Source organism: Paroedura picta, chromosome 6 (assembly GCF_049243985.1).
Source record: "Paroedura picta isolate Pp20150507F chromosome 6, Ppicta_v3.0, whole genome shotgun sequence".
NCBI classification, from domain to species: Eukaryota; Metazoa; Chordata; class Lepidosauria; order Squamata; family Gekkonidae; genus Paroedura; species Paroedura picta.
The window spans coordinates 5,104,492-5,128,151 of NC_135374.1; the positions used below are offsets into that span (position 1 = coordinate 5,104,492).

The 23,660-nt window shown below is 52.2% G+C and overlaps 1 protein-coding gene across 1 annotated transcript in view; it reads right to left on the reverse strand.

The window, feature by feature from the left end:
- Nucleotides 1-2,524: 2,524 nt before the first annotated feature.
- The window catches only part of LOC143839365 (retinal guanylyl cyclase 2-like), a 51,506-nt gene continuing 30,370 nt past the window's right edge, over nt 2,525-23,660 (reverse strand). The window contains exons 9-19 of the mRNA XM_077341248.1: nt 22,788-22,964; nt 21,316-21,472; nt 19,402-19,551; nt 17,445-17,593; nt 15,297-15,460; nt 14,243-14,435; nt 11,169-11,343; nt 8,041-8,139; nt 7,444-7,538; nt 5,884-5,969; nt 2,525-4,101 (exon numbers count right to left, since the gene is read on the reverse strand). Of these exons, the coding sequence (XP_077197363.1) occupies nt 4,011-4,101; nt 5,884-5,969; nt 7,444-7,538; nt 8,041-8,139; nt 11,169-11,343; nt 14,243-14,435; nt 15,297-15,460; nt 17,445-17,593; nt 19,402-19,551; nt 21,316-21,472; nt 22,788-22,964 (1,536 nt within the window). The 3' untranslated portion in view covers nt 2,525-4,010. The remainder of the gene's footprint in view (nt 4,102-5,883; nt 5,970-7,443; nt 7,539-8,040; nt 8,140-11,168; nt 11,344-14,242; nt 14,436-15,296; nt 15,461-17,444; nt 17,594-19,401; nt 19,552-21,315; nt 21,473-22,787; nt 22,965-23,660) is intronic.

Sequence of the window (23,660 nt, forward strand, 5' to 3'; positions counted from 1 at the left end):
GCCCCTGGTCTGGAATACCACAATAGAGGTCTGCGGTGCAGATGTTTGGGTCTGTGTGGGTGAGATTGATTGGTGCGACTTTTCGAGCACTGGGGGACCCCCCCCCAACGGCCTGTGGTTCATCAGCACTGGAACAAAAAGCGAAGAGGATGCAACAGGCATGAAGGTTTGTGTGTCTGCAGGAACCATGGAATCATAGAATCCTAGAGTTAAAAGGGACCTCCTGGGTCATCTAGTCTAACCCCCTGCACTATGCAGGACACTCACAACCCTCTCGCTCATCCACTGTCACCTGCCACCCCGTTGAACCTTCGCAGAATCAGCCTCTCCGTCAGATGGCGATCCAGCCTCTGTTTAGAAATTTCCAAAGATGGAGAACCCACCACCTCCCGAGGAAGCCTGTTCCACTGAGGAACCGCTCTGACTGTCAGGAACTTCTTCCAGATGTTTAGATGGAATTTCTTTTGAATTAATTTCATCCCATTCGTCCTGGTCTCTCCCTCCTGGACAAGAGAGAACAACTCTGCTCCATCCTCTGCTGAGGGAGCCCTGAGATTACTGAAGAAGAAGAAGAGTTGGTTCTTAAATGCCGCTTTTCTCTACCAGGAGGAGGTTCAAAGCGGCTTACAATCCTTCCCTTTCCTCTCCCCACAACAGACACCCTGTGAGGGAGGGGAGGCTGAGATAGCTCTGAGATTACTGAAGAGGAAGAAGAAGAAGAAGAGTTGGTTCTTAGATGCCGCTTTTCTCTACCCGAAGGAGTCTCAAAGTGGCTTACAGTCGCCTTCCCTTTCCTCTCCCCACAACAGACACCCTGTGAGGTGGGTGAGGCTGAGAGAGCCCTGATATCTCTCTTGGTCAGAACAGCTTTATCAGTGCCATGGCGAGCCCAAGGTCACCCAGCTGGTTGCATGTGGAGGAGGAGCAGGGAATCAAACCTGGCTCACCAGATTAGAAATCCACACTCCTCAACACTACACCAAGCTATCTCTCCAATAAAAACAACCGGGAATTTATACATATATTGATTATGTTAAATCCATTTTAGTTCTCTCATCCTTTTTCGATGTGTATCTCTATTTCAGGTTGTGTTTCGTTTCCGCTTTTTTTTTTCCCTCCAGGGTCAAGAGACGTCCAGAGGTGGTTTGATACTTCAGAAGATTTCACGGGGCACGGACCCACTCCTGTTTGCCACGGGCGGATCGGTGCCCATGGAAAAACAATTCGGTCAGGGGAGTCTGCAGTGGGCGAAGCGTCAGCCAGGGACGGTTTCCAGACTTCTTCTTAACTGCGTTTCCCTTCCCGGCGTACCAGAAACGGCCCAGTTTGGAAAAGACTTTCTCATCTTTGAGTAATGTAAAGAATCCCGAAATAAGATATCCCCCCCCCTCCCAAAAAATAAGAGAGCGATCAGACTGCCATTACTCGGCATGAGAAGCTAGTGAAAGGTCGGGGTGGGGGCTGAGGGTTAAGGATGATGCACAGTCCCAAGAAAGGGAATCTCAAAGGAAAACATTCTGAGAGAGTTGTAAGGATGCCAGGCCGCTGGGAAACCTCCCAGCCAGGGCCGTCCTTCCGCAGGGTTCCGATCCGCACCTCGATCCTGCCCCCTAGTGGGGGGAGAAATCCCTTTGCGATGCTCCGTTGGCGAAATTTTCCTTTGGGACGTAGAAACAGGGCAGGTGACAGTGGATGAGCGATTGTGAGTGCCTTGCCTAGGGCAGGGGGTTGGACTAGATGACCCAGGAGGTCCCTTCCAACTCTAGGATTCTAGGATTATGTTCCTCAGAGCCCGCCTTTCGCACCCAGGACTCAGAGCAGGCCCCGAGACGTTCAACGAACAATGCGATAGGATTTGGACTGTCAAGGCGTGAATCCAACCAGAAATCTGAACGCACAACTCAAGGAAAGGCTACGTTTTGACAGAACTCGTATAATGCAAACATCACATAGTAGGATCTTTCTTATGATAAGGGAGCTCCTCCACCAGGCGTTTGGTTGAGGCGTTTGGTCCATTGCCTTGAATTGGCCCCCAAGCCCTCCCCTCCTGCCATGACTGTGAACATATCCACCCAACCCCTGGCTCTCAGTACGAGCTGAGCTAAGGCTCTTGCAGTATCACCTTCCTTTAATGTTATCGTTGCTATTGTTATTATGTTGATGTTATTGTTGTTGCTAACCACCTTACTGTTACCAGAAGGATGTTACCTGTACCATTTTGTTGTTTCATGTAAACCGCCCTGAGCGGTTTACATGACTAATAATAATATGAATAATAATAATATGAATAATAATAATATGAATAATACAATACAATACAATACAATACAATACAATACAATACAATACAATACATACATACATACATACATACATACGGTCAGGTTCCAGTCGTTTCTCCCCATGACTTTCTGGACCAACCAATCAATCAATCAATCAATCAATCAATCAATCAATCAATCAATCAATCAATCAATCAATCAATTATTGAATTTATTTGCCGTCATAGACCAAAGATAAAACATTTAAACTTTCTAGATCATTTTATACAGTGCAATCCTTTTTTTAAACATTTGCCCTTCAAAGCTGACTTATGATGATCCCAGTAGGCTTTTTGAGGCAAGGCTGGGTCTCAAACTCAGCAATCCACAATTAGAAGATGAACTGGTTTTTATACCCCACTTTCCACTTCCTGAAGGTATCTCAAAGCGGTTTAGAATTGCCTTCCTTTCCTCTACCCACAACAGATGCCCTGTGAGGTAGGTGGGGCTGAGTGAGTTCTGACAGAACTGATCTGTGAGAACAGTTCTAACAGAACTGTGACTAGCCCAAAGTCACCCAGCTGGCTGTAAGTGGGGAATCAAACCCGGCTCTCCGAATTAGAGGCCACCAATCTTAACCAAGGCACTTAGAAGGGTACGCCTGCCCATCAATCTCCAATTTTGATACATTTCTTTCCCCCACTACCTTTCCCCGCAGAATTAAACCCAAATCAATGGTAACTATATAAATTAAGCTTGTTATTTTGGTTGCGTCCTTATTGAGTCAGACAGGGCTATCATGTTGTATGCTCATTTACTGCTCATCCACTAACTATATGTAGTTATCTGAAGGAGCGTGCGTGCACACAAAAAATGATACCTCGAATAAAACTTTGTCAGTCGTAAAGGTGCCCCTGGGCTTGCATTTTGCTCTGCTGCTTCAGCTCAACGCGGCTACCTACCTAAATTTATGAATCTGAAACTGGTAAGCAAATGTATCAACCTGACCTAGCCCAGTACGGCATTTCTGCATCTCAGGAAATCCAGTCCTATGAAGGCATATTTCTCCCTTCAAAGCACACCAATCTATTCAACATGAATTCTATCAAGTAATTTCTTAGTGATAAACCAGGAAGTAGAAACAAACTCTCTGCCCTTTCCTTCTGGACCTTATTTAATTATTTGTCCGTCCATCTGTCTTTCTGCCTATTTATTTAAGGTTTTCGTACATTCTCATTTTTCTCACTTCTGTGTTTCCGTTTCAGGGTATCCCCCCCTTTTCCCCATGTGTTTTGCTCCCCCCTAGTGGTCAATTGAATATTACACCTCTTTCTATCCGGGCAGATCTCCCCTGCAGATTTAAACCGAAGGATTTCCGCCAAACATAAAGCGATGTAATATTGAATCCACCACTAGAGGGAGCAAAAGGCATGCAAAAACAGGGGTGGGAAACACTCCCAAACACTAGGAAATCACAATCCACAAAAACAAGGATGTGGAAAACTCCTTAATTTCAGAGTGGGATGGGACCACCAGGATAATCTAGTCCAACCACCTGCCAACACAGGTGCTATAGCTATAACATCCCTAGCAAACAGGCATCAATTCGATACTTTAAAACCTCTAATGATGAAGAGTCCACCACTTTGGATGATATTCATTTTTTCAGCCATGAGTTTGGACATTTCTAGCCAAGATGGCCACTTCTGTTTGCTTCTCAGTGTTGATTTGTATGTGTCTTTTCCCTGGTTAGGATGGCCTCTGCTTGCTGACGGACTTCCTCTTCGGATCTCTCAATGCATTCTTGATTTCTCGGACCACTACGTCTTGCCAAGGTTGCCTGTGAAACACACCGCCCAGTCAGAGAACAGTTGCTGAGTTTGGTTGGGCTATGAGGACCAGACGGAGTAGCAGCTCAGCCCAAGGTTAGGAAATTCGTGGAGATTTGAGGAGGGGAGTCTCCGGAAGGTGGGTAGACGAGGGAGGTCAGGAGGGGGGTGATGACATAGAGCAAACCCTCTGAAACGACCGCTTCCTCCAGGGGTATCGATCTCGGCAATCTCGAGATCAGCTGTAATTCCGGGAGAGCTCCATGCCCCAGCTGGAGGATGGCAACTTACTCAGTCCAGAGAAAGTCTGGGAGGGACCCTTGCCTCTCTGTCCTCCCAGCACCTCAACCAACGCCAAGTTCATCATTCACAGTAAAGTTTCTCTGGCCTAGTATAACGAATACGTTCTCAAGTCCAGTCGCTGAGACCGAGACCTTTTCTGCAGTTGCCCCAAAACGCCGCTCTCACCTTCCTAAAATTCCGTGGAATAATAAACGTCTCACGCAAAATGCAAAACCTTTTTGCCCCGTGATCTGGGAACCTTCAGAAGCTGCAATTCTAGATGGCCTGTATGGCCCCTTCCAACTCTATGATTCTGTGAAATTCTGCGAAATTCTGTGCGTAGCAATGGAAGTGTATTGTTGGCCTTGCCTGGGCACGGCCTCTGGATCTCTCTAAATTATTTGCACGGCCTGGGGAGCAGCCCTGGGCCACAGGGCTCCTTAACCACAGCTGCAACAAACCGGCTCATAATGGGACTGAGAGGGAAATGGGTTAAACTTTTGGAACTCTAACGTTCCCACCAGATGACCCGCCCTGTAGCCTAAACATCATTTCTGCCCCAATGCTGAGTTGTCAGCACACGGACCCAAAAATGACCCCCTTAAAATAGGCTGAGAACGAGGGCCTGTCTGGGTTTCTGTGAAGGGTCACCCAGACACAGGGACCTGGAGTGTCTCAGCGTTGAGCGTCGGGACATAAATAACCTTTTTGCGAACTGCAGAAGGCAGGAGTTTGAAGGCTTGGAGTCATTCAGAAGCCTGATTTCTGCTCTTCGGGGAGCTCCACAAAAATTGAGGCAGTTTGCGAACATTGCTTACAAACACGGAATTTGGAACAAACTTTACCAGTTGGTGCCCTGGACAGCTGGAGGAGCCTTTTCTGTCCCTTTAACTGGAGGCTTAACAGGATCTCAAAGGGATCTTCCACACCAAGAGATGTGGTTTTCCGCCTCACCATGGAAAGCTCCAGGATTCTGGGCAACCTGGGCAAAATTCTGACTTCTCCAGAACTCTTCTTCTGGCTGGATGTATTAATAAGATATGGTGATGGGGAATGCGTTTACTAGATTTATCCAAAGGGGTACTTGAAAACCCGGTCTGTCTGTCTGTTATACTGGTTTTTCATGGGGAGCGCCAGGTAGCAAGCGGGCTTCTTCCCCACCCATTCTGTCCTCACAACAACCCTGCAATATAGGTCTGGCTGAGAGAGAGAGAAAGAGACAGAGAGAGAGAGAGAGAAGGGAAGGGACTCATTCTGTCCTCACAACAACCCTGCGATGTAGGCCTGGCAGAGAGAGAGAGAGAGAAAGTTCAGAGGAAGGCTCAGGGGAAGGCTCTATGTCATTAGACCCCACCAATTCTTAGGCTCCCCACCTCTCCAGAAAATTCAGCATAACTCTGATATTCTTCGTTAAACTGGATCATGCATTCTGATTACACAGGACCAGGTTTATCAGCCAGGCATCTTTAACCGCAGAGAAGAAATGTTGTTTGGGTCAAATTCCAACTTACCCTGGTTTCACTTCGGGAGGGCGGGGCAACGGTTTGGTGAAATCTTTCTTCCCAACAAGCCAGTATGTGTCTTCTAAGCCTTTTCCCTGAAAAGACCAAACAGGCTGTCTGAGATGTTACATCCACTTCCAGCCTCTCAAAATACAAGAACTGATGGGTGGTAGGTTTGTGGATGGCCAATGAGAAATACTTCCTTATATACAGAGGAAGGAAAAGGCAGAATTCGCTGGCAGAGGAGGTAGCTTTAAAAGGGGATGGGTAGATTCATGGTGGACAGGTCTATCGGCAGTGACTGGCCACGGGGATAGAGGGGAATGTCCACATTCAAAGGAAGACAACCTCTGAATACCAGAGCCAGGAGGGAGCATCAAGGGAAGGCCTCAACTTCTATGTAGTTGGTCCTCCAGAGGAACTGGCTGGCCCCTGGGTGAGACGGGAGGCTGGACTGGAGGGACCCTCCCTGGTCTGACCCAGCAGGGCTCTTCTGAGGGTCTTCTCAGGGGAAGGCCTCGGCCTCTCTGCCCTGTGGCTGGCCCTGCAGAGGAACTGGCTGGCCCCTGGGTGAGACGGGAGGCTGGACTGGAGGGACCCTCTCTGGACTGACCCAGCAGGGCTCTTCTGAGGGTCTTCTCAGGGGAAGGCCTCGGCCTCTCTGCCCTGTGGCTGGCCCTGCAGAGGAACTGGCTGGCCCCTGGGTGAGACGGGAGGCTGGACTGGAGGGACCCTCCCTGGTCTGACCCAGCAGGGCTCTTCTGAGGGTCTTCTCAGGGGAAGGCCTCGGCCTCTCTGCCCTGTGGCTGGCCCTGCAGAGGAACTGGCTGGCCCCTGGGTGAGACGGGAGGCTGGACTGGAGGGACCCTCCCTGGCCTGACCCAGCAGGGCTCTTCTGAGGGTCTTCTCAGGGGAAGGTCTCGGCCTCTCTGCCCTGTGGCTGGCCCTGCAGAGGAACTGGCTGGCCCCTGGGTGAGACGGGAGGCTGGACTGGAGGGACCCTCCCTGGCCTGACCCAGCAGGGCTCTTCTGAGGGTCTTCTCAGGGGAAGGCCTCGGCCTCTCTGCCCTGTGGCTGGCCCTGCAGAGGAACTGGCTGGCCCCTGGGTGAGACGGGAGGCTGGACTGGAGGGACCCTCCCTGGCCTGACCCAGCAGGGCTCTTCTGAGGGTCTTCTCAGGGGAAGGCCTCGGCCTCTCTGCCCTGTGGCTGGCCCTGCAGAGGAACTGGGTGGCCCCTGGGTGAAACGGGGGGCTGGACTGGAGGGACCCTCCCTGGCCTGACCCAGCAGGGCTCTTCTGATATTCTTAAAAGGCTTCTGGACTCAGATAGAACTGTTCTTACTGATGTGATTATTATGATTGAGCAAGAACATGACCTTGGCAGCAAATCTTGAAATGCCCTCCACTGGGGCTAGGAATGCCCTCAGATTTCTCCCTGAGTTCTGCCCCTAAACGTACTCTGCTTTCAGAATAGGTTTCAAACAGTCACATGTGGTCCTTGGCACACAAAGGGATGGGGCTGTCCAGATTTCCCACCAGGTTTCCATAGGAATCTGAGACCTCCCTACCTTCAGCTCCGTCTTGCCACGGAACTCTATTTTATAGCCTTCATTAAGATTCTTCAGTATTTTCATGGTGTTTTGGCTGATGTGAATTCTGTAAGCTGAGAGATGGAAGAGAAATGCTTACTGACAGAGCATTGGAGCCGGAAGGTATATCAGAGGCCATCTATTCTGACCTGGTGGGGAAGGCTGCATGGCATAACCCAATCTGGTCAGATCTTGGAAGCAATGCAGGGTCAATAATTGAATGAGAGACCACCAAGGAAGGCTCTGCGGAGGAAGGAAATGGCAAAAGACCTCTGTTTCTCACTTTCCCTGAAAGACCCTTGCTGGCATTGCCGTGGATTGGAAATTAAGCAAGGTCAGTCCTTGGAAGGGAGACCACCAAGGAAGACTCTGCGGAGGAAGGAAACGGCCAACCACCTCGGCTTGCTTTGAAAGCACCTTGCTGGCATCGCCATAATTTGGAAGCTAACCAGGGTCAGTACATGGGAGGGAGACCACCAAGGATGACTCCAGAAGTCCTTTCAGCAACTGATGCGCTGCCACATCTGCACAAGTTGAGAGGGCATTTTTCGGGCCTGAAAACCGCGAGGCGCTTACGCAAGCCGGTCGATTCGATCCGCGAAGCGGTATTCACGGTGTCCCCGAACAGGCAGTACCGTGGCATGGTGAGGCCCACGACTCCAGCAGCACAAGACCCTGGTGGAAAGGCAAAATGCCATTCGTTATGACAAGGGCAAGGAGGAGAGGGACTGAGCATAATGTACAGATCTATGGTGCAGCCCCAGTTGGAATACCGCCTATGGTTCTGGTCACCGTATCACGAAAGGGACATTGCAGAACTGGAAAACGTACAGAGGAGGCCCTTCCCTAGGAGGAAATTTGGAAGAGTCTGGGACTTCTCCACCTTTGTGGCGGAAGAGCCCCTTCCCTAGGAGGAAAGGCGGAAGAGTCTGGGACTTCTCCACCTCTGGGGCGGAAGAGCCCCTTCCCTAGGAGGAAAGGTGGAAGAGTTTGGGACTTCTCCACCTTTGGGGTGGGGCAGATGAGCCCCTTCCCTGAGAGGAAAGGCGGAAGAGTTTGGGACTTCTCCACCTTTGGGGCGGAAGAGCCCCTTCCCTAGGAGAAAAGGCGGAAGAGTCTGGGACTTCTCCACCTCTGGGGCGGAAGAGCCCCTTCCCTAGGAGGAAAGGTGGAAGAGTTTGGGACTTCTCCACCTTTGGGGTGGGGCAGATGAGCCCCTTCCCTGAGAGGAAAGGCGGAAGAGTTTGGGACTTCTCCACCTTTGGGGCGGAAGAGCCCCTTCCCTAGGAGAAAAGGCGGAAGAGTCTGGGACTTCTCCACCTCTGGGGCGGAAGAGCCCCTTCCCTAGGAGGAAAGGCGGAAGAGTCTGGGACTTCTCCACCTTTGGGGTGGAAGAGCCCCTTCCCTAGGAGGAAAGGCTGAAGATGTGTGAGACTTTGGGGCGGAAGAACCTCTGCCCTAGGAGGAAAGGAGGAAGAGTCTGGGACATCTCGGTTTAGAAAAGAGATGATGAAGGCAAGACTTGAGAGAGGTTTGTAAAGTCATGCACAGGGCAGAGAGAGTCGGCAGGGAGAACTTTCTCTCCCCCTCCCAAAATAGTAGCCCTTGAGGGCGTCCGGTGAAGCTGATGAGCAGCAGGTTCAGGAGGGACAGAAGGAAATACCACTTTACCTAGAGAGGGATTAAAATGTGCCCTTTGTTGCCAAATGGTGGACACAAAATATACATCTTTAAAAGGGAATTAGACAAAGTCATGAAGGACAGGCTGGCACCCCTCCCTTCTCCAAACCCCACCCTCCCCTGACTTCACCCTTCAAACCTCCACTAATTTTCCAACCTGGAGTTGGCATCCATAGTTGGCATCTCTTCCTGGTTCAGCTCCCTCCCTTCCCCAAATCTCCAGGAATTTCCCAACCCTCCTGCAGGAGAGCGCTTTCCCAGGCAGGCAGCCTCCGAAAGGCACCAAGATCTCTTTCCTCAGCCCCAGGTTGAAGATCGAGGTGGGAAGTTCGTCAGGAAGACCCTTCCCAAGAGCTCCAATATCCGATGAGCTCAGGGCTTCTCCTGTCTGAATCTCCTGTCTGAATCCGCAAGATCCATGTGCATGATTGAGCAAAATATAAAGAGTGTCCTGCAGGGGGCGTTGCAAGAGATGGGTATTTGGCATAGCCGGATCAAGAACTTCCTGATATTTTTTCCAACTAGCTCCTGCAGTGTCCTGATTGACTCAGAGGGAGACTCCCTGCTCCTCCAAGCACGCTTCCTTTCCGCTTGCCTCAAGATCAGGACTTGTTGATTTATTTTTATTTATTTTTCTTATATTTATATACCGTCTTCCTCTTGTGGCTCAGGGTAGTATAGAGCAGTGGTCCCTGAGATTTTTATCACCAGGGACCGGTCAATGCTTGACAATTTTACTGAGGCCCAGGGGGGGGGGTAGTCTTTTGCCGAGGGACGTTGCCGCTGCCTGAGCCCCTGCTCCACTTGCTTTCACACCGGCGCCCCTGACTTCCCACTGCCCACTGGGGGGCGCTGTCAGCAGCATCTGCGCACTGCCACACCAAGGGGGAGCCCCAGCCATGGCGGCCGCTGGAGAGCACCAAAGGTGAGCCGGTGGTAGAGGCAGAAGCTGGGGAGGAAGACGAGGAGGAGCCACGGCCCGGTACTGACTGATCCATGCACCGGTCCCGGTCCCTGGACCAGGGATTGGGAACCACTGGTATAGAGGACCGAATGCAGTACGGAACAGTTAGCTAGATCTCTCTTTCTCTCTCTTTCCACACAAAATCTGATTCTCTTCCCAATAAACCATTCTCTTGTTTTCAGCAGCTTGGGGTTCCGCCCCTTTGCATACCTAAACCCTTCTAACTTCCCCAGGCCCGGGAATTTGTGGGAGCACAGACTGTTTTTCTTCTCCCGTGGCCAGAGGCCAAAAGTAACGGGGAGGTTAATGAAGCATGCCGGCCAGCCTTCTGGAATAATCATCGAGGGTTCTAGAGGGACTCCTGAGCTGCAGGCCGAGGTGTGCAGTTCCAGCCAAAGATTCGTGGTCTCTGGACAAAGAAGCCCACCCTGGGCTTGGAGGAGGCCTGCCCCTCCCCACTGCCTCGGGGTCCGGCTCTCGTCTCCCTATCTCCAGCTCAGATGTTTTTATTGGCACGGTGCATTCCTTGCTTGTGGGGATCCAAGCTGAGCTATTCCTCCCACCCGCCCAGCAAAAGAGTTTGAGAGACGGTCAAGCCGTGATGCCTTCTGCTGAATCAGACGGTTGGTCTATCCGTATGGGCTATGTCGGAGGTCCCCAACACGGTGCCCGTGAGCACCACTGTGGCCGCCCACTGTCCCCTTCCCTGTTATTTCCTAAGCGACAAATTTGTTATTTCCTAAATAACAAACGGACTCAGAAGAATTCTACAAAAAGAGAACGAATTCGTGACATCGAAAGGGCCTGTTTCAAGCTGAGCATAACCTGCTCCCTCTTGGGAGAATTCTTCTGAGTCAATTTGTTATCTATCTATCTATCTATCTATCTATCTATCTATCTATCTATCTATCTATCTATCTATCTATCTATCTATCTATCTATCTATCTATCTATCTATCTATCTATCTATCTATCTATCTATCTATCAGATTTTTCTGCCCACAATTGGGACATTCGGCTCAAGCCACACCCCAGAGGCGACGAAGGAGCCCTTCCTTACCCGAGTGCAGCCCCATCCGGATCCTGACCGGCACACCTGGGAGATGCTTCATGGTAAACGAGCCCACCGAACTGAGGATGTCCAGAGCCATATTGGCGATTTCGGCGGCGTGCCTCTGACCGTTCCGTTTCGGGAGCCCCGAAGCGACCATGTAGGCGTCGCCGATGGTTTCCACCTGCAGGTCAAAGGGATTTCCCTAAAAAAGAAAGGGGTGTCAGAGGAGCGCATGCCAAGCTCAAGAACTGATGGATGACTTTGCTCCCAGCTCAGGCTGGCAAGCAAAAGTCCCGACTGCTGAGGAATGACGCACATTCAGGGTTGTTGGGGAAGAAACCGAAAGGGTTTGAGATTGTTTTTTTTATTCCTTGGCTCCACCCTTAACTGAAAGGGAAGCAAATGAAGAAATCAGGAGACCAAAACTGGAGAGGGCAGCTGAGAAGGCCCTAAAATAGATTCTGAAGGGGATGTATTGATGGAGGCCATTATTTTATTGGCTGATTTGTTCTATGGGAGGGTACATGTGGAGTGTAGGCAGGAGAACCTGATGTTAGGAGGTGGTTTTGCCATTGCCTGCCTCATGCCATGACCCTCAGCATTCCTTGGAGGAACTCCCACCCAAATACTAGCCAGGGCTCTTCTGAGGCTCTTCTCAGGGGAAGGCCTCGGCCTCTCTGCCCTGTGGCTGGCCCTGCAGAGGAACTGGCTGGCCCCTGGGTGAGACGGGAGGCTGGACTGGAGGGACCCTCCCTGGCCTGACCCAGCAGGGCTCTTCTGAGGGTCTTCTCAGGGGAAGCCCTCGGCCTCTCTGCCCTGTGGCTGGCCCTGCAGAGGAACTGGCTGGCCCCTGGGTGAGACGCGAGGCTGGACTGGAAGGACCCTCCCTGGCCTGACCCAGCAGGGCTCTTCTGAGGGTCTTCTCAGGGGAAGGCCTCGGCCCCTCTGCCCTGTGGCTGGCCCTGCAGAGGAACTGGCTGGCCCCTGGGTGAGACGGGAGGCTGGACTGGAGGGACCCTCCCTGGCCTGACCCAGCAGGGCTCTTCTGAGGGTCTTCTTAGGGGAAGGCCTCGGCCTCCCTGCCCTGTGGCTGGCCCTGCAGAGGAACTGGCTGGCCCCTGGGTGAGAGGGGAGGCTGGACTGGAGGGACCCTCCCTGGCCTGACCCAGCAGGGCTCTTCTGAGGGTCTTCTCAGGGGAAGGCCTCGGCCTCTCTGCCCTGTGGCTGGCCCTGCAGAGGAACTGGCTGGCCCCTGGGTGAGACGGGAGGCTGGACTGGAGGGACCCTCCCTGGCCTGACCCAGCAGGGCTCTTCTGAGGGTCTTATTAGGGGAAGGCCTCGGCCTCTCTGCCCTGTGGCTGGCCCTGCAGAGGAACTGGCTGGCCCCTGGGTGAGACGGGAGGCTGGACTGGAGGGACCCTCCCTGGCCTGACCCAGCAGGGCTCTTCTGAGGGTCTTCTCAGGGGAAGGCCTCGGCCTCTCTGCCCTGTGGCTGGCCCTGCAGAGGAACTGGCTGGCCCCTGGGTGAGACGGGAGGCTGGACGGGAGGGACCCTCCCTGGCCTGACCCAGCAGGGCTCTTCTGAGGGTCTTCTCAGGGGAAGGCCTCGGCCTCTCTGCCCTGTGGCTGGCCCTGCAGAGGACCTGGCTGGCCCCTGGGTGAGACGGGAGGCTGGACTGGAGGGACCCTCCCTGGTCTGACCCAGCAGGGCTCTTCTGAGGGTCTTCTCAGGGGAAGGCCTCGGCCTCTCTGCCCTGTGGCTGGCCCTGCAGAGGAACTGGCTGGCCCCTGGGTGAGACGGGAGGCTGGACTGGAGGGACCCTCCCTGGCCTGACCCAGCAGGGCTCTTCTGAGGGTCTTCTCAGGGGAAGGCCTGGGCCTCTCTGCCCTGTGGCTGGCCCTGCAGAGGAACTGGCTGGCCCCAGGGGGAGACGGGAGGCTGGACTGGAGGGACCCTCCCTGGTCTGACCCAGCAGGGCTCTTCTGAGGTTCTTCTCAGGGGAAGGCCTCGGCCTCTCTGCCCTGTGGCTGGCCCTGCAGAGGAACTGGCTGGCCCCTGGGTGAGACGGGAGGCTGGACTGGAGGGACCCTCCCTGGCCTGACCCAGCAGGGCTCTTCCGAGGGTCTTCACAGGGGAAGGCCTCGGCCTCTCTGCCCTGTGGCCGGCCCTGCAGAGGAACTGGCTGGCCCCTGGGTGAGACGGGAGGCTGGACTGGAGGGACCCTCCCTGGCCTGACCCAGCAGGGCTCTTCTGAGGGTCTTCTCAGGGGAAGGCCTCGGCCTCTCTGCCCTGTGGCTGGCCCTGCAGAGGAACTGGCTGGCCCCTGGGTGAGACGGGAGGCTGGACTGGAGGGACCCTCCCTGGTCTGACCCAGCAGGGCTCTTCTGAGTGTCTTCTCAGGGGAAGGCCTCGGCCTCTCTGCCCTGTGGCCGGCCCTGCAGAGGAACTGGCTGGCCCCAGGGGGAGACGGGAGGCTGGACTGGAGGGACCCTCCCTGGTCTGACCCAGCAGGGCTCTTCTGAGGGTCTTCTCAGGGGAAGGCCTCGGCCTCTCTGCCCTGTGGCTGGCCCTGCAGGGGAACTGGCTGGTCCCTGGGTGAGACGGGAGTCTGGACTGGAGGGACCCTCCCTGGTCTGACCCAGCAGGGCTCTTCTGAGGGTCTTCTCAGGGGAAGGCCTCGGCCTCTCTGCCCTGTGGCTGGCCCTGCAGAGGAACTGGCTGGCCCCTGGGTGAGACGGGAGGCTGGACTGGAGGGACCCTCCCTGGCCTGACCCAGCAGGGCTCTTCTGAGGGTCTTCTCAGGGGAAGGCCTCGGCCTCTCTGCCCTGTGGCTGGCCCTGCAGAGGAACTGGCTGGCCCCTGGGTGAGACGGGAGGCTGGACTGGAGGGACCCTCCCTGGCCTGACCCAGCAGGGCTCTTCTTAAGTTCTTAGTTTTTTAATGAGATATTCATTTTGTGGCTGGAAGGAGGGAGGACCAAATCCCCTGTATCTCTGGCTCTTCTTCTGCACTGGAATGCTGTTACCCCCGCCTCCACAGGTTCTCCTCCCTCCCTCCAGCGTGCAGATCTCAGCCTTACCTTATAGACCTCGTGATGGCTGATGACGGCGTCAAAGAGAGTGTAAAGGTCATTCAGGAGATCCACAATCTCTACGGGCTGGCTGAGGGCAGAGATGGTGGTGAAGCCGATGATGTCACTGAAGTAAATGGTGACCTCATCGAAGTACTCCGGCTCAACAGTCGCGCCAGTTTTCAGGGTTTCTGCCACTGACCTAAGCAAGCAAGACGCAAGGGGGACTTGAGAAGCGAATTACTTCCGACGTCTTCTTAACCTAGTTGCTCGCACTACCTGTCCCAGTTCAGAGTGCTGGAAGGGAAGGAATTTGCCATGGCTCTTAGCCTCAGACTCCAAGGAGGACTACTAGAGAGTTCGAAAGACAGATTGGCCAGGATACAGAAAGTCCTTCCTGTCTCTGATACTCTTAGAGAACTTCCTTCCTTCTTGACTGATCACAGCCATTTAAGCGATCCCTTTTGTTCACCCATCCCTTTTGTTTGGGGGAAGTGAAATGAACTGCTGAAATGGTTGCTGGCCATTTCAGCCTATCGGTATATGGGCCTGTTCGCAGCCATTTAAGCCAAACAGCTCACAGCCATTTAAGCCAAAAAGCAGAACAGCCCTGCTCAGCTGCTAGGTTTAAATGGCCCGAACCCCTGAACTGGGCAAACATTCAGGAAATGTTTGGGGGGCTCTAAAGGTAAAGGTAAAGGTATCCCCTGTGCAAGCACCGAGTCATGTCTGACCCTTGGGGTGACGCCCTCCAGCGTTTTCATGGCAGACTCAATACGGGGTGGTTTGCCAGTGCCTTCCCCAGTCATGACCGTTTACCCCCCAGCAAGCTGGGTACTCATTTTACCGACCTCGGAAGGATGGAAGGCTGAGTCGACCTTGAGCCGGCTGCTGGGGGGCTCTAAACAGGCCAATTTCAAGGAAACATCTGGTTCCTGCCCATCCTTATTCCTCAGTGGGGGCAGGAGAGACAGGGGGAGACAGAAGGTGGGAGGAACTCCCAGCTTCATCCTGTTATCCCAATTTCACTAGCAGAGTTTTTCACCTCAAGCTGTGAGCATACCAGGGAAGCATTTGCGTCAGCAGTTTCTCCGTCTTCAGCTTCTCGATTTCCAGTTCCTCAGTCCTTTCCCGGATTAAATCTTCCAGATTGCTTGAATACTGTTCCAGCATCCTCAGCATGGAGTCGATGATATTAGCCTTGTTGCCTTTGTTGATGGTTTTAAACTGTATGTGTGGGGGGAGAATTCAAGTGGATCCTACTGAATTCAGAAGGATTTTAACTCGTGTCTTCCTCTATCCCTCCCCAACTGAAACAGAAAGTGTTCTGCACTCGATTGGGGAAGCTCAGAGCGGGGAGGGGGGATTTTTTTTTGAAGGGGGGGATTGGAGACAGCAGAGGAGAGAGAATAAATCCAAGAGGCAAATTTCTGCTGAGAGAAGTTAAGGCTTCTGGAGCACAGTCCCTTTAAAGCAGTGGTCCCCAACCTTTTTGAGGCTGGGGACCGGCAGGGCAAATGCCCACCTGCGCATGCCGTGCATGCGCGCCCATGCCCACGCATTGCGCATGCGCAGCCGGGCTGCACATGCGCACATGCGCTATGCGCGGCACTTTTGCGCATGCATGTGCGAAAGTGCCGCACATGCGCTGGTTTGGCCGCGCATGCGCAATGCGCGGGCGCGGTCCTGATTCCCTCTCCCCCCCTCCCGCAGTAAGAAGCTTCCCGGGCCGCAAGCTTGCGGCCTGGGAAGTTTTTTACTCCAGGGGGGGCGGGGAGAGGGAGCCGCAGCCCGGCGCCAAGACCTTCGCGGCCCGCGGGTTGGGGACCACTGCTTTAAAGGAAGCCTTGCAACTGGGAACTAGGAAATCTTTGAACTGATGCCCTGGCCAATCAGGGAAGACTGCTTTACTATGAGGCACGGAGAAGGTAGTTAATTCACAAAAAGCAGAGATCTGCACACTTACTGATGGCAATTTTTCAAATATCAAGGCTTATATCCACTTCAGGATATCGCAGGGGAAAGGTAGGGTCACTCCAGATCAATCATGCATGTTGCAGAGGGGAAATCAAAATTAAAGTGGAAATTGAATGTAGACGGTGTAGACGGCAGGGATTTATTTGAGTTGTCAGTGGGTAGAAAGGCCCGTGCAGACTACACCCTGGATTCACACTCACTCACCTGACTGAAGAACACTTGGTCAAAGGATCATAGGAATTTTAATCAGCTCAGCACATTCAGTCAATGCACCGCTGAGACCTCTCCTTAGAGAGACAGCTTGGTGTCGCAGTTGAGAGCAATGGCTTATAATTTGGTGAGCCACGTTTGATTCCCCCTCTCCTCCACTTGCAGCCAGCTGAGTGACCTTGGGCTCATCACAACTCTGATAGTGCTGCCCTCACATAGCAGTTCTGTTAGAGCTCTCTCAGTCCCGCCTACCTAACAGAGTGCCGGTTGCAGGGAGAGGAAGGGAGGGCTATTGTTGAGAAAAGTGTGGTATAAAAACCAACTCTTTGTTACTGTTATCAGTTTTAGTTAAAACTGATATTCTTATTTGCTCTTGTAATATGTCACAATCACTCAGGAATATGTGGACAGTTCATTGCTGAGGAAGATCCAGCATGGATTCTGTAAGGGAAGATCTTGTCTCACTAACAATTTAGGGTTCTTTGAGGGAGCAAAGTACTGAGGGAGCTCACATTGCAAAACAGTTCACGCAGAATGACCCTGGAACCCTTCTGATGGCCCCTGGGTTTTCCACACTGTGAGACACAGAGTGTTGTACTGGATGGGACATTGGCCTGATCCAACATGGCTTCTGTTACGTTCTTATGTCTGTGGCAGGGATGATCTGTCTTCTTGGTGCTTGGGGAGGGGGAAGAGTGGGAGGACCCCTGGAGTCCTGGCCCTGCTGGGGGACCTCCTGATGGCCCCTGGGTTTTGGCCGCTGTGCAACACAGAGTGCTGGACTGGATGGGCCATTGGCCTGATCCAACATGGCTTCTCTTAGGGTCTTATGTCTGGGGCAGTGGTGCTATCTATTCCTGGTACTCAGGGAGGGCTTCTGGGGTTCTGGCCCTGCTGGTGAATCTCTTGATGGCCCCTGGGTTTTCCCAGGAATATTTTTTGCACACCCTAATTGCGATACCCCGTCTCCCAAGAAAATGAAAGTTTCCCTTTTTGCTCAGGATGCACCGTGAAGTGGACTGACCTGTTCAAAGATCTCATCAAAAGTCGGCCTCCTGTCCGGGACTTCCGTCCAACATTGCTTCATCAGCTGGATGCACTCTAAGGGGGCGCTATCCGGAGAAACCTTTGGGCGGAACAGGGGTAGCGATTTCTTCAGCTTGCGAATAATTTCTGGAATAAACAGAGTATCCCTTGCCTTAGATTCAAGTGTTCATTAGTCTCCAGTTGACTTCCTTTGCCATATTGATTTCCTTTTCGGTCCTGGCCCCTACCTGGCGAGATGAGCTCCCGGAAGAATTAAGGGCCCTGATGGAACTGTCTCAGTTCCCTCAGGGCCTGCCAGATGGCGCTCTTCCGCCGGGCAGTCAGTTGAGGTCGGAGCTGATTACCATCTAATGACCCCTCCTCTATATAATAGCATATTATTATATATGAGAGAGCCAGCTTGGTGTAGTGGTTAGGAGTGTGGACTTCTAATCTGGCATGCCAGGTTCGATTCTGCACTCCCCCACCTGTAGCCAGCTGGGTGATCTTGGGCTCGCCACAGCACTGATAAAGCTGTTCTGACCGAGCAGTGATATTAGGGCTCTCTCAGCCTCACCCACCTCACAGGGTGTCTGTTGTGGGGAGAGGAAAGGGAAGGCGATTGGAAGCCACTTTGAGACTCCTTCGGGTAGGGAAAAGTGGCATATAAGAACCAACTCTTCTTCTTCTTCTATAATAATATATAATAATGTATTATACTAATATATATTATTATAGGTAAAGGTAAAGGTATCCCCTGTGCAAGCACCGAGTCATGTCTGACCCTTGGGGTGACGCCCTCTAGCGTTTTCATGGCAGACTCAATACGGGGTGGTTTGCCAGTGCCTTCCCCAGTCATGACCGTTTACCCCCCAGCAAGCTGGGTACTCATTTTACCGACCTCGGAAGGATGGAAGGCTGAGTCAACCTTGAGCCGGCTGCTGGGATTGAACTCCCAGCCTTATGGGCAAAGCTTTCAGACGGCTGCCTTACCACTCTGCGCCACAAGAGGCTCTATATATTATTATATAATAATATAATAGACAATGATGCTGGAAAGCTGAGAGACATTTATTAGTATAAGCGCCTGATGCGGTTTTATCTAGGGTAAGGTAGAATAATGTTTTATTCATATCATTTTAACTGGAATTGAACTGGGTTTAATGGTTGTGAGCTGCCATGAGCTGGCTGGGCTGGGAACAGTGGGATAGAAGTCAGTCAGACAGACAGACAAAAGTACTGCCCCCCCCCAGCCGGGCCCAAACAAACAATAACCTTATAACCTTAGCTCCTTATTCCTGTAAGGGCCTTGAATCTGTGAATCTCCATTCACTAACTTATGGCCTGTATGTGTGGACTTGTAATTCTCATTTCATTATGTCTGAGGAAGGGTGCTGTGCACATAGAGGCTTGAATGCATAAAGGGATGCAGACCAACTGGAGCATGTCCAGAGGAGGGCAACAAAGATTTGGAGGGGTTTGGAGACCAAGACGTAGGAGGAAAGGTTGGGGGAGCTTGATCTGTGTAGCCTGGAGAGGAGACGACTGAGAGGGGATCTGATAGCCATCTTCAAGTATTTAAAAGGGTGCCATATAGAGGATGGAGCAGAGTTGTTCTCTCTTGTCCCGGAGGGACAGACCAGAACCAATGGGATGAAATTAATTCAAAAGAACTTCTCCGGAAAAAGTTCCTGACAGTCAGAGCAGTTCCTCAGTGAAACAGGCTTCCTCGGGAGGTGGTGGGTTCTCCATCTTTGCAGATTTTTAGACAGAGGCTGGATATCCATCTGACGGAGATGCTGATTCTGTGAAGGTTCAAGGGGGTGGCAGGTGACCGTGGATGAGCGAGAGGGTTGTGAGTGTCCTGCATAGGGCAGGGGGCTGGACTAGATGACCCAGGAGGTCCCTTCCAACTCTATGATTCTATGATTGTATGCCCTGGTCCTATTGCTCACCTTCTGCTGAGATTTGCAACATGCAATAGGGAGGGCCGCGCAAGATAACCTCTTGGATAACGATGGCAAAACTGTACACATCTCCTTTCAAGGTTCCTTTGGGGAATGTTGCTGGATCTCTCAGCAACTCTGGAGCGGTCCAGAACAATTCTGGGGGAGGAAGGAGACAGAAATCTTTGCAACAGGATTTCTTTTTGTTCCGCTTTTAGCCTACAGACAAAATCAAAGAGATAAATGATCCCATGGCACAGTATGGATCTACAGATAAGAAAGCCCATTTTGGAAATGGGCTACATAAAGGCAGAGGACGGAAGGGCCCCCACAGGCAAGGAAAGCCATGACAGTGAGGTGGGCTGCCCAGGCCAGCAGGGCAGATTTGTCAGAGCCCCCCCCCCCCCAGCTCTCAAGCTTGGTGTAGTAGTTAGTAGTGCAGACTTCTAATGTGGCAAGCTGGGCTTGATTCCCCACTTCTCCCCCACATGCAGCCAGCTGGGTGACCTTGGGCTAGTCACAGCACTGATCAAGCTGTTCTGACCGAGCAGTGATATCAAGGCTCTCTCAGCCTCACCCACCCCACAGGGTGTCTTGTTGTGGGGAGAGGAAGGGAAGGTGACTGGAAGCCGCTTTGAGACTCCTTCGGGTAGAGAAAAGCAGCATATAAGAACCAACTCTTCTTCTTCTTCTTCTTCTTCTTCTTCTTCAGTAATCTCAGGGCTCTCTCAGCCTCACCCACCTCACAGGGTGTCAGCTGTGGGGAGAGGAAGGGAAGGCGACTGGAAGCTGCTTTGAGACTCCTTTGGGTAGAGAAAAGCGGCATAGAAGAACCAACTCTTCTTCTTCAGTAATATCAGGGCTCTCTCAGCCTCACCCACCTCACAGGGTGTCTGTTGTGGGGAGAGGAAGGGAAGGTGACTGGAAGCCGCTTTGAGACTCCTTCGGGTAGAGAAAAGCGGCACATAAGTACCAACTCTTCTTCTTCTAGATAGTCAAAAGCTCTTTGTAGGGTCTCACTTGCTCACGATCCTGAATGAAGAAAAGCTCTCATGTAATTATACAGAACTACGTTCTTTCTGGTGACACTGAGGCACAGAATCCTGTTTTGTGCCCTCCTCGAGGAAGAAAACAAGCACAATATGACCTGTATTTTTTCCTCCTCTGGGATTTTTATGTGCTGTGAAACTTAGGCAGAGGAAAGAGCTGAGCTATCACTCTCCACTGTTGCAGCTGTGACCCACATCACTTTCCCACAGCTGTTTTTGGGTGCCAAATTCTACATCTGGAGTTCAAATGAAGGAACAAGATCATCTGTCCTTTCAGAGTTTCTGCCAGGAATGAAAGCCACTCTAATGCTTCATGTCTTTTTGACGACAGGTAGAAACGGAGCAAGAGAGAGACAGAGAAACAGAGACGGAGAGAGATACAGACAGCGAGAGAGAGACAGTGAGAGAGAGAGACAGGGAGAGACAGGGAGAGACAGAGAGGGAGAGACAGACAGAGGGAGACAGAGAGAGAGAGACAGGGAGAGAGTGTGAGTGAGAGACAGAGAGACAGAGACAGTGAGAGAGACAGAGAGAGACAGAGACACAGAGAGAGACAGAGAGAGAGAGAGAGACAGAGAGAGACAGAGAGAGACAGAGAGAGACAGAGACACAGAGACAGGGAGAGAGACAGAGACACAGAGACTCCGAGAGACAGAGAGAGACAGGGAGAGAGACAGGGAGAGAGAGAGAGACAGAGAGAGAGAGGGAGAGAGACAGAGAGAGAGATAGAGACACACAGAGAGAGACAGAGACACAGAGAGAGACAGACAGACAGACAGACAGAGACAGAGAGATTTTCTGCTGCAAGGAGAAATGAATTATGTTTATCCCATTTGGCCTCTCTTGAGCAGTAGCCAGACCTTTGCATTCATACCTTCAGCTGTTGGCTGAATATTTGTCGGCTGTTGGACAAACAGAAATTCACTGTAGCCGTAATCGGTGATCTTCAGCACAAACCGCCCGTCCACGAGGCAATTTCGAGACTTCAGGCGTCCGTGGAGAATATCCCGGAGGTGTAAATACTTCATTCCCTGATGGGCAAAGAGATTCAAGAGCTTCAGGGTAGAAACGGGCACCGGCTGAACCACAACCCTAAAAAACTCGCAAAATTTGGTGGTTCGTGGCTTGCAAACTGGGGTTCATGAAGCCATGCCCCCCACAAACCACACAGATCCATGCGGGTCTTTAGGCCGTGTTGGGAAGGCTTGGTGGTTTTTGGGAGCTAGGGTCTATGATTTGAAAGAGGCGAGGAGAGATAGGATGCTGGGAATTGTAGCCAGAGAGCTTTCCCCCTTGTTCCCGAGGCCTTAAAACAATCCCCCATGCTCCCCTTGAATTGGCCGGTGATGAGGAGCTGTGTTTTAGGGAAGAGAACATGCGATCAGTCCAGAAGGGTATAGTTGTTAGAAAAGAGAGAGATCCCTGCTGGGGGTGGTCATGGACTATTTCGATCTAGCAGGGCTCTCCTTATGTCCTTAGGCTTGTGCTGATTTTCAGTGAAAACCCTTTATTTCCTCCAAACAGATATCATGTGAATCCTGGAATGACGGATTGGTGCTAAGATAAAGTCCCAATCTGGATAGGTCAGGCTGGCCTGCTCTTGGCAGGTATTGGAAACTTAGCAGACAAGCAAGAAACGTTCAAGCTGGCGATTGCAAAAACTTTATTCAAACAATACAACGAGTTCCTCGGGATAAAACCTCGTTTTCGTATTTGACTTCATCAGTGAACTTATTTCTTAATTGGTCTTTTAAGATAGTTGCCTTCATGGACCTTTGATATTAATAGACCCATATAAATATAATATATTTTATATAACTTATAAAATATAAAATAGCATGTAGAAGACTTTGTTAGAGTCCTTGAAAAAAGACCAATTAAGAAACAAGTTCACTGATGAAGTCAAATACGAAAATGAGGTTTTATACCTAGGAACTCGTTCTATTGTTTGAATAAACTTTTTGCCATCACCAGCTTGGAAATTTCTTTCTTGTCCACTCATCTTCGGCTGACGGGTCGTCTCTGCTTCTAGATCTTGGAAACTTAGCAGGATCAGCCCTGGTGAGGCCTTGAATGGAAGACCAGCAAGGTAGACGGAGATCACAATGAAGAGGCAGGAAATGGCAAAACACATCTGGACGTCTCTTGCGTTGAAATATGGGGTGTCCATGACTTGGCTGGGACTGGACAGTGAGGGGGGAAATCTTTTCCCAAAGTTCAGGTTCAACACGTGAGTTATGGTGAGCTACCAAGGCCACATTACAGACTATACTGCAGCCTTGCTTGACCTAAGGAGTCCAATTCTGTGTTGGGTACAAATCTGTTCAGAAATAAGAAGGGCCTTACTTTAATCAAGTCCATCAGAAGAGAGGATTTGAATGTCCAGTCCAGTTTGAGGTCTGTATTCTGCAGCAAATCCTCAAGGCTCCCTCGGGAGCAGAACTCCATCACGATGGCTGAGAGGCTGCCGTCGGACAACAGGGCTAGAAAGGGATTCACATTCTCGTGACGCAGCTCCTTCATCTGGGAACGGAAAAGGTAGGACCTCAGAAGAGCCCTGCTGGGTCAGACCAGGGAGGGTCCCTCCAGTCCAGCCTCCCGTCTCACCCAGGGGCCAGCCAGTTCCTCTGCAGGGCCAGACACAGGGCAGAGAGGTCGAGGCCTTCCCCTGAGAAGACCCTCAGAAGAGCCCTGCTGGGTCAGACCAGGGAGGGTCACTCCAGTCCAGCCTCCCGTCTCATCCAGGGGCCAGCCAGTTCCTCTGCAGGGCCAGCCACAGGGCAGAGAGGCCGAGGCCTTCCCCTGAGAAGAGCCTCAGAAGAGCCCTGCTGGGTCAGGCCAGGGAGGGTCCCTCCAGTCCAGCCTCCCGTCTCACCCAGGGGCCAGCCAGTTCCTCTGCAGGGCCAGCCACAGGGCAGAGAGGCCGAGGCCTTCCCCTGAGAAGACCCTCAGAAGAGCCCTGCTGGGTCAGGCCAGGGAGGGTCCCTCCAGTCCAGCCTCCCGTCTCACCCAGGGGCCAGCCAGTTCCTCTGCAGGGCCAGCCACAGGGCAGAGAGGCCGAGGCCTTCCCCTGATAAGACCCTCAGAAGAGCCCTGCTGGGTCAGGCCAGGGAGGGTCCCTCCAGTCCAGCCTCCCGTCTCACCCAGGGGCCAGCCAGTTCCTCTGCAGGGCCAGCCACAGGGCAGAGAGCCTGAGGCCTTCCCCTGAGAAGACCCTCA